At 40.4% G+C, this 10992-nt stretch overlaps 2 protein-coding genes across 2 annotated transcripts; both read left to right on the top strand.

Moving 5' to 3' along the window:
- Positions 1-2915: 2915 nt before the first annotated feature.
- On the top strand, positions 2916-5921 carry LOC139912782 (protein FAM98A). The gene is made up of 8 exons (XM_071900689.2): positions 2916-3068; positions 3314-3420; positions 3521-3640; positions 3838-4100; positions 4185-4265; positions 4359-4475; positions 5152-5298; positions 5389-5921. Exons 1-8 carry the CDS (start codon positions 3019-3021, stop codon positions 5554-5556), a joined length of 1053 nt encoding a protein of 350 aa, XP_071756790.1. The 5' UTR covers positions 2916-3018; the 3' UTR covers positions 5557-5921.
- A 483-nt stretch (positions 5922-6404) lies between these two features.
- Positions 6405-9381, top strand: chchd2 (coiled-coil-helix-coiled-coil-helix domain containing 2). The gene is made up of 4 exons (XM_071900698.2): positions 6405-6549; positions 7199-7466; positions 8072-8279; positions 8878-9381. Exons 1-4 carry the CDS (start codon positions 6500-6502, stop codon positions 8886-8888), a joined length of 537 nt encoding a protein of 178 aa, XP_071756799.1. The 5' UTR covers positions 6405-6499; the 3' UTR covers positions 8889-9381.
- The last annotated feature ends 1611 nt before the right edge of the window (positions 9382-10992 follow it).

Raw genomic sequence — 10992 nt, 5'->3', positions numbered from 1 at the left:
ACCTTGCAGGATCAGGGCCCCGAAGCCCCGGGTCGCCAGGGGTGACGTGTCTGGCCCCTTTGTCTCGGGGCGCTTGCCAGAGGTCAAAGGTCGGGCCCCTCAAGGTTTCAGGGAGCAGGGGGAATAAAAGACGCAGCATCCTGACGCATGGCGAGGCCTTTGTTTTCAGAGGAGCCGGAGCTTCTGTACATATGGCGGCGCAGGGAGCAAGCCAACGTGGAAACACTGTACATCAAGGCTCAGCACGCCCCGCTGCCATTGTCTCCTTTGTCCCTGTTCAATTTATAGGCTGCTGATTGAAGGGATGATGCCGAAAGTGTGACGAGGCGCGTCACGTTTTCCCCTTCAGTGAAGTCCCTCGGGGCCTCATAGAGACAAGTAGAGGAGGGGAGACCTTTTCTACTGAGAAACTGGGGGCTTGGACACAAAAACACATTTAGACAAAACTGGTGTATGTGTGTGTGTGTGTATGTTCTAGATTGTAGTCAAGCTCAATCCATTCCCTCCATCCTTATTTAACTCTGTGTTCTCATCAATTTAACACATCAATTATCCCCATAGAGCCCCTTAGTGGACATTTAATTCTCTGCAGACTTCCCTTACTATTCAGTCAGGATAATGTACAATGCTAATCTCATATAACCAGAACATTTCTTGAATTTGTTTATTTTTTTTACATGAACTGCCTACAGCCTACATGGAGGGATACTCATGGCAACATGAAGTACATGAAGGGAAATAAGGGGAAGGGGAATAAGAGAGACATCAGCAATAACAAGCCACCAGAACAGCTTTGATGCACCTTGGAAAAGACTGAACAAATACCTAAAACTGCCTAGAACCATTGCTACAAATTCCATCATTTGGCATTTTGTGGGTGGTGGTGGAAAAGTGTCAAGCAGCTCTCCAGAGTCTCACATGACTGTTCAGTTTGGTTAAGAGCTGCTGAGTGGGACAGCCATGCCATAAGGTTCATATAGTGTTCATTTTCATTCAGTCACCAGCCACCACTGATGTCCTAAAACAGACCAGTTACATCAGGAGGGAAATTCCTCACCTATAGGGATAAAGGCAGGGATGTATGGAGCTTTTCTTGCGCCACTGTAGTAATTATACACCAGTGGAGTGATTAATTATTGTTGATGAATTTATGAATTTACAAAACAATTTAACCTATAAAGTGTGTAATTAAATTGACATATACATTAATTAATAAAACAGTTTAATAGCTGGGGATTAAAGGTGCAATAAGTAAGATTCATAGCACAAAAAGACCATAATATATATCTACAGAGGTTTGATATGGTTGCTGATCAACACCAATAACTCAATGATTACTTTGTCAGGACGGTGCTGAGATTTATGGCTTTCAAAAAAAAAAAAAAATCCTTTATCTGGACCAGACTCTTGTTTTGGAACAAAAACTCCCCACCTACTGGAATTTCAAAACACTCCCAATCTCATCTCCTCCCCAAGCATTTTCTGCTCAGCTATGGAGGATCATGTTACATGCAAGCGACTGGCATCACAAGACAATCTGTTCTAAAGCCCCAAAAAAGCAAACAACAAAACAGCATTATTAGCAGTTTTGTGAATGTATTAGTAAAAAGCAGAGATTAATGCTTTCCTGAATGGATTTTTGTTAATCTTGGTACTTGCTGGCCCTATAATGATCACCAGCTGGAGCTCACAGTTAATCCACCTTTCTATTTCCCACTACATCACTGGATGAAGCAGACTACTGAGGCTACTGTGGCTTGGTGTTCACTTCGCCCTCTAATGGTCTGAGTGAATCTCCACCATGCTGGGAAAATGAACTCCAACTGTTTTCTATAGTTTGAATGCCTCATGTGTCTCTTTTATGTAGGTAGTTACCTGTGGTAGACTTGCCCTATTACTAAAGCAACCAGTGACATCTATTGGACACAAATGTAAAATACATATTTTTACTGTGTTTACTTGTTCTTGCCTGTTAATTGTATACTGTTATTGCTCATTCAAGTGTTAAAACAAAAAAATGAAAGCCCTAACCCTTACTTTCATTAGTTTTGTATAACGCACAAAATCCAGAAGTTGGCGGTAGCCTATATTAAATTGTAGCCTATTATATTATAATGCAACAATTTGAAGGTCAATTGCATATAAAGCTCAGTTTGAAAATATTTGAAGGGAAGTACTGGAGAGATGTGGTCTTCTGTAGGCCAGTGATCAACCTTTTTCATATCAAGGACCCCACATTTATTACACATCAGGGCCACGGACCCCCATCTGATGAGATTTTGTCTCTCAGACCTAAATCTGAGAATATTTTTATTGTTATATATGATTTTGTCCAGAATTCCATGACTATCTGTATTGTAGGTAGAGAGATAACAGTGAAACTATGACCAAAATACTCATTCTTCTACATTCTCTAATTGTGTTAACTTCTTGTAATTGAAATAATGGTGAAGTTTAACAATTTATCAATTTGCTAGGGACCCCCTGGAACCCCCTCAAGGACCCCTGGTGGTACCCGGACCCCATGTTTGAGCACAAAGGGCTGAAGACAACTTTGTTTCATATGAGTAAGAGTGTTTTAGATAAATATGAGGAATGTGACAGTTAAAAAATGTGGACCATATCGAATGTGTAACAAATTTATTATCAAGAGGGTTAATTTTTGATTGGGAATAAATGAGATTTTAAAGGAGTGGAGCCTGAGAGGGACATTAGAGACGGATGACAAGCAGTGGGTAGGAATGCACTAGGCTATAGGGCATAGGGCATCATGGTTTTCTTGGTTTCATTCAAGTATATGAGATAGCGATACATGTTATGTAGCCATAGACACGGTACTACACACTCCGCTACAGTAGGTGGCAATATTCACCTATTTACGGTTCGCCATCCGCCATAAAACTTAGCGAAGAAGACGAACAGTTGTAAACATTCTGCAACTTTCTCTTTGCAGATGAAATACGAGTTAGGTAGAACACAACTCAATTATAAACGGTCGAAATTGTCCTAACTATCATAATGACAATGGAGAGGAGTGCAGGAACAATTTCGGCGATAAAGGCTCTAGGGTAGGTAACGTTGACGTTGTTTTGTGCATAATCAGCTAAAACCAAGTTAACGTTAGCTTCGTTGTTAGCTAGCAACTCAAGAGATTTGATTTGTTCATCAACGCAGTTCATGGTGTAGCTAGTACATCAAGGTCATCGAGTACATCATCTATTCCAGTATATTCTGATAGGTCTGATATTTATTTTTTCTAAACAACTTGAGCCAACCTAGATGATTTCACCTGTGGTCCTCTTTTCTCATTCAGATACCCAAACAGATCTTGTGTCAGAGAATGTAAATGCGACGAGCTTCCTTGTCCGCTGCTCACCTGGCTGGCTGCAGAGCTGTGGGACATCTGTCCAGAGCTACTGGGTGAGGGACAGCTGATCAGATTTGCCCCACTATCTGCTGTGCAATTAAGTCCCTATGGTGTTTGCTGCAGTGTAATTGTTCCTTTTTTTTCCCATTTCAGACAGGAAAAGTGACATTTTGCTGGTGGGAGAACTGAGACATTTACTGGCAAACATGTTCTCCCCCCTCGCTGGGCTGACCTCAGATGTGCTGGGGCCGTCCCTCCTCAACAAAGTCACTGGTGAGAAATAATACAGGAATAAGAGTCAGGTGGGTGCTGTTGTAGAGCTATGTATTGAAGGTAATAACTATAATAACTATAGCATTTTCTTGTAGTGCCCATGGTCTGTATTATTTCATTGTGCTTGATACATTTCCTATACATTACATCTTTTAATGAAGGGTGTATTTTCCTAAAATAATTGTTTAATCTTTTAGAGTTCCTTGTGTCAGAATTGCAAGCGGCACGCATACTCAAGTATAAGGAATCGCATCCCGAGGATAAGACCATGGGAGGGGAATCTGAAAAAGAGCAAAGAGTGGAAGATCATATTCTTGAACACGATGAGTTTTGCGAGGAATATGAAGATGGTGAAACAATTTCTGACAAGAGGAAGGCGGAGACGCAGGAAGAGTTAACATTATTGTTTCAAGTCCTTGATATGGGCGCTTCCTCTCAATTTCCAGATGTGTTGAATGAGGTGAGACTGATATGAGAGAGCTTGGTTATGCAAACATTATGATTAAAAATGTCGAAGCACTAAAAGACTGATATTTGAATGCAGGTAGAGTCAAGACTTGATCTTCTACCATGTGGAGATATGACTGAGCCGCTTCTAAAGACCAGTCTCAACTCAGAGCAGTGGGTATGTTGCCATGGGTTATTTCCAGTAGTTTTCAATGCATCTCATGCAACTCCTAACATGCGTATTTCAATCTTTTCCCCATCCGTTCCTTAGGGACAAGTCGAAAAGATGAATGAAGTTCTGGTAAATGACTATCAGTGTCGGCGGCAAATGATGGTCAAACGCTTTCAAGTTACACTCCACTCCTTTGCATGGGGAGAGAAAGAAAAGGTAGGCATATTAAATCAATGTGTGGCAATTAAAAATGACTCACAGTTTTAAAACATTCTTCTCAAAGTGGGTAATTTGGTGCTGAAAAGATCAGGTTTCATTCAGTTTCCCACTCCCCTGTCCTTGATCTTTTAATTATTCTCTATGTCAGGTGTTCTTAAACACTTTCGGTCCAGGAACCAAATGAGAAATCTTGTAGAATAAAAATCTCTTGCTGCAGGTGTCATGCAGGAACCTTGGGCTGGGCGATATGGTTGAAATCAATATCATGATAATCATAAGGTTCTTTTTCAATATTGATATATATCATGATATGGCTCACGTATGCAAAATCACATGTTAAATAATCAAATTACTGTTCATCCCATTGAACTGAACAGTAATGTTAGGTGTCATATCAAATAAAACTGACATTTTCAAATAATATTCCTACCATACCTAATTTTGTCAGAGTTTTTAAATAAAATCTGCTTGTTATCATCAATTTAGACAGCAGAATTGTGTGTCTCGATATCCCAAAATCTCCATATCGTCACGATATGATTCCACTGAAAGACGATAAACGATAATATTGAATTATCGCCCAGACCTACAGGAACCCACCAGAGATATGCCTGTGTCCCGTTCTAAACTGAGCATTTAGGCCTGCTGTATTTAATGAGACATGTTCATACAGGAGCACAGTGAAGTTTTGGCCTCGGTGCCTCCTCTCGCTTCCCTAACCCGCTCCTCCCAAGTGTCCGTGTCACTTCTGCTCGCTGCAAGAGAGGATCAGTCTTGCATTCTGCCAGTCAGAGCCGGACCGACCACTCCAGTCTACAAGGTAAAAAATAAACAGTCATGAACTTTATCTGTGAGTCGAGATGTCTGCGGCTCAGAATGAAGATGGTTTCTGATTTTCTGGTGTCACCAGGTGTTGATGGGCAGCGTCCCGGACAGAGGAGGACGTCCGGGGGAAATCGAGCCTCCGATGCCGTGCTGGCAAGGTCGAAGAGAGAAAGGGAAAAGATCAGGGCAAGGAGGTGGACACCAGCAGCGACGGAAGTTTTCAGAAAAAAAGAGGAAGGGGAAAAAAGAGTAGTGTGTCTTACTCTCTGGCTTTATTGATTAATCAGGAAATAAATTATATTCTATGTTTTTTTTTTATTATTTAAATCCCCATTAGAAAGCGAAATGGGGATGAGGTATGAAATGCCACAGAGGCTGTAGCTTCAAAGTTATGATTTTTTATGTATAATTCTTAGTTAAGAAGTAAATGTATATACTTGAATGTGCACATATTTTTTAAATAGATGGGAAATCACTGCTATCATGTATGTGACCAGACATTTTTCTAACATTTTTGTTAACATGAGGGAACATTATTTAATTTGTGAAGCATATTCTCATTTCTTGATTATGTAAATCTAGAGGTTTATTCTTGACTGAATAAAGCTATTAAACATGGACATTTGTATTTATTTATGTTCTTTATTTTGTAATCAATAATTAGCAAAATCTGCAAATGTTTTTGTGCTATGTGATAATACAGGAAACGTTTTTACATTTTACCATTCCATATGTAGCACTTTACTGAAAAATAATTGTCAAACCAAAATAACAGAAATTGAAGACATTTTGCTATAAAGCACACTTCACGGCTCATACAAAAGACTATTTTGAAGACTATTTTTAAGTAACTCCTGAAGTGTAATTTCAGGTGTATATGGATAAAATGTAATGGTTTCACCCGTTGAAATTACTTATTCTACGCATTATTCGCAGAAGTAATTACAAACAATTAAAAGACATTAAATATATAAAATTTAGCGTGAGTTCAAGTTCTTCCTCCACAGCATCTTCAGTCAAAGGTCAAATGACGTTCTCGCTGTTAGTCCTCATACCGGAAGTTACCCGTGAAACAAATGATGTAACACACAGAAAGTTCCGGATTAACCAAAGGTCGACGATTACTGTTGCAGTTTTCTTGCGGGACGCACATAGTGGCTCTTTTAAACCTCTGATAACTTAACTCGTATTTAAAAATGCCAAGGGGAAGCAGAAGCCGTACATCTAGGATGGCCCCTCCAGCCAGGTAACGTTTAAAGTCGAAGAACGGCAGTTGACGTTGCTAAGAGAGAGAATTTGTAGCACTGGGCTAAGTTAGCTAACATTAGCTAAATTGCTAGTATGTCAAGTTAGCTAATGCTTTCCAGCGGATAACGGAGACCACGCAGGACAATATGTTGAGCCAATGGAACCGTTAAACATTATTATCATGGTTGGCTTTGTAGAGTCAAATACCTTGTCAGTAAATTTGAAAGCTAATTTAAAAGTCACAGATAATGGAAAGGAAGGTTGCAGTGTTCAATCTATTTCCATTCACCTGTCTTGCGGCACCAAAGCCAGAAACAATGTGTAATTTAATAATATTTTAACTTCCATTAGTTTACCTTTATAACAAAATGAGAAGTCCAGATGTTTAGAATTGATCTTTTATATGCCAAACTATTCTAAAAAGCTAAAAAAATATATAACACCAGGCACCACTGCCACATAGCCTACATTTACAGAAGAAGCACTGAGTTTAGCCCACTAATTAGACCTGAGTCCAAGTGAGATGGTAGTGAGGAAGCCAGCATGCTAACAGGAGGTTGTTCTTAAGTATTGACAGCAGCACATACAGGTAGTGTCATCTGTTGACTGTGCTGGGATTTAACATTTAAACAACTGTCTCTCTACAGCCGGGCACCACCACCACCACCACCTCCTATGGCCCGGGCACCACCCCCTCCCTCCTATGCCCCGGCACCAACCCACGCCCCTCCATCCGCCATGGCTGCTCCAGCCGCAGCTCCCAGGCAGCCTGGTATGTTTGCCCAGATGGCCACTACAGCCGCTGGGGTGGCAGTGGGCTCTGCAGTAGGACACACCATTGGCCACGCCATGACCGGAGGCTTCAGCGGAGGTGGAGGACAGTCAGAGGCTGCCAAGCCTGACGTCACCTACCAGGTAAACAAACAGGGGCTTAGACAGTCATGGGATTGGAATAATGTCAGGGCAAACTCTAACTCATGAAATTTGGCTGGCTGGCACTTAGTAGGTAGGTCATCAGCAACACATAATATGGGTGTGTGTGTTTGGGATGGGGGGCAAGCAATGACAAGAGAAAGAATGAGCCTGTATGAATCCATTAGGGATACCATGCCATGCTTTAATCAAAGATGGCATGTCTTAAGCTAACACATTACAAGCCTAATGCATTTTAGTCTTAGCCCTGTCTCATATGTCTTGGGATGTGAGAAGTCTTCAAACATTTTGACAGTTGTGTGATATGTCACTGTATTTGGCATTTTCATAATTTTATAGATGGGTGTGAAAAATGTTCTGGTTGTTTTGAAATTACAAAAAGTGCCACTCTTCATCTTACAAGTTGCCTGTGAAACAAACAATGTAGGTTAACACAAAGTTCAGGACCAGCTGAAGGTTTACTGACTAATATTGCAGTTTTGTTACAGAACACCTGTAGTTCATTTCCACCAGATAAATTAACTCATATTTAAAAATGCCATTTTTAGACGTGTGACTGATCCTAGCGTCTGCCTTGTATCTGTCAGGAGCCGTACCAGAGCCAGCCCATGTACCAGCAGCAGCCTCAGTCCATGTACCAGCAGCCACAGTCCATGTACCAGCAGGAGGCGGCTCCTCAGCAGCAGGCTTGCTCCTATGAGCTGAAGCAGTTTATTGATTGTGCCCAGAACCAGAGCGACTTCAAACTCTGCGAGGGCTTCAGTGAAGTGCTCAAACAGTGCAAGTTTGCTAATGGTAAGTGAAAAGTGTGCGAATTAAAAGTGAGTGTGTGTGTGTAATCTAGCACTGGAAACATGTCTGGCCATTTGGATAAGATTAGGTTAGATAAGGTTTTAGTTTCTGCATAGGTGTGTCTGGCAGTTCTTCAATGAAATCTTGTTATTTTTCAGTTAGTTTGTTCATTTTGAAAGATTCACAGGATGTAAATTCAGTCTTTACTAGTGCTTATATACCTGGAATGAGATTTTTAACTAATTTCTCATTTGAACAATTTGTGATAAATCATTTTGTTCTCTAATGTCTTGGTCTACTATTTTCATTTACTCTTCTCCATGCTTGAGTTAACACCGCCAAATAAGGAGGCTCTGCAGGAGTGTTTAGTCACCCAGACATCACAGCCAAGTGACTTGGCACCCTGCATTGACACCATGCAGTTGGAGACAGAAAGTGATGCAGTACCCAGTGTGGCCACAGGGCGGAGTAGTTTTAAAGCTCTTTTAGACTTGTGCCATAAGATTTCAAAGTGTTATCTGGAGTAGATGTTTGTTAATACTAGAGCAGCATGATGGAAAATATTTTAATTTCTCTAATCAAACCGTTGTTCCCTCCACAGGACTGTCATGAGATGGAGACAAGAACCTGCAGAGGGATGAACGCTGAATGCACACAAACTCTCTAATATGCAAGCATATTGGATATTATAAAGGTGTAATTCACAAGTTCTCAATAAACATGCTTCATTATGACAGTTGATCAAATAGTGTTAATCATTATCATCAGCAGCAGCAATGCATTCATTTCTCAGGAGAGTGCTACACAACTTGTAATGATAGTTGTATAAATAATGTTTATATATTTTGATGTGTTGCATGTTTTGATTTGAATTGAGTTCATGTCTGTATTTCATCAGCTTCAGTGGTTTGAGTTGTCAGCTGGACTATTGTATTTAAACTCAGATTTTCTCCCATTTACATCACAAAGTGAACTGCATTAGTTGTGGTATGAGAACACATTTCCTAGTAAAGCCTCCCATTCCTGGATCATGGCTGTGAAATCACAGTTTGCTTGTAACAAGCATAGGGTCTAACAAATAAAGCACTTGGATCATGAAAACAAACGGAACTTCTCTGTAATGTGTTTTCATTCACTGCCTGCTCTTCTGCAGCCGTAGAGACCGCATTATTATATTTACAGTCGAAGAAGAAAACATTTCTATTTATAAGCAGCTTCTTTTATTAGAATTTAAGAGTTACAAAGCACGGATACCGCAGGGATCCAACACCTGTCCTGTCACTCTAGTCTCGGTGCAAATCAACGAATTAAATGTTGCATGTAAAATATGTAACATCGGGCAGCCACAGATAATCTTGCAAATGAAATAATGAAAACCGGAGTGGATGTCACGGTGGGGAACACGAGCCGCAGCGTGTCTTCATGAATCTGAATATTATGTGGACACGCGTCGACAGTCTGCCGCTGTGGAAGCACCAATTTATTTTTGGCATCTGACATTAGAGCTCGCCCTTTGCAATGGCAGCAGCCCACTAGCCGTGGTGATATCGTGGCTTGACAAAAATCCTATGTGCTGTTTTGTTGTCGAATTTCACGAAAAGACCCGAGTCACGATGGATTACCTTCCTCACAGGGACTGACCCACGCACGGATACGGTGAGTCGACCGCGGACGAGCTCGTGTGTTTTGACTTGTTCGGCTCTTGTTTTTGCATGGCAGCCTGCAAAAGGTCACATAGTGATAGAGGGATGAGAGGGAAGTCCAGTTCTCACCCTGTAGCGTGGTGCAGTGCGTCGCGTGATTTGTCGTTACCGTATGAAATTTAATTTGGGAGGATAATGTCTATACTCAATAGGTCCAAAACATTACAGTGTTCATGTAGATTTTAGTTACAAGCACCATGTGACAGCCGGCATCATGTTATTCGAGCTTAAGTTGAAGCATAGTATGGATTGATAAATATAACTTTTTCAGTAGGAATGTATTTAGTTTTATTGATTTTATTAATTTTACAATAGGCTAGTCTATGAAAGTGCCATTAGTTTCATAAAGGCCTATCTATCTATCTATCTATCTATCTATCTATCTATCTATCTATCTATCTGTCTATCTGTCTGTCAGTGTCTATGTGTTTATGTTTATTTTTATTTGGCTTTTCATTTGTTTTTATCTGACCATACTCTATCTATCTATCTATCTATCTATCTATCTATCTATCTATCTATCTATCTGTCTGTCTAATTTCATTGAATTTCATGTGTTTAATCTGATCAGTTTATTCATAAACTAGGTGTTACTGTTACTGTTATTTGGCTCTCTGTAGCTGGAGGGGAGGAGCCTGGAAATGTCACTCAGACTGTCAGAAACAGCATCTCTGCCAGCCATCTGTCATGTCCTCTCTTGGAAATAGGAACTGAAGCTAATATAGGTTTAAGCAGTTTAAGCACAACAAATAACAGAGGAGTTCATTTTAGGCTGCAGCTGTTTTCTGAGAAAAACAGTAGTCTATTCAAAACTCTGAGCAATGTCCTTGGGGGTGGTGAGGGAAAAACAGTCATACAGTAGCAAATGCCTTCTTAAGATTTGTTGTTTGATATATTTTCAGCTCTGAATTGGTTGTAATAAAAGTCATGTATTATCACATCTAAAGCACAATTGTCAGTGAAAAGTGTGAGATGTTTGTGTTGTTCTCAGCCTGTTGTCAGCGGTAGAGGAG

This window comes from Centroberyx gerrardi, chromosome 6 (assembly GCF_048128805.1).
Source record: "Centroberyx gerrardi isolate f3 chromosome 6, fCenGer3.hap1.cur.20231027, whole genome shotgun sequence".
NCBI lineage: Eukaryota > Metazoa > Chordata > Actinopteri > Beryciformes > Berycidae > Centroberyx > Centroberyx gerrardi.
The sequence above is the reverse complement of the archived record's forward strand: the minus strand, read 5'-3'. Positions and strand labels throughout refer to the sequence as shown.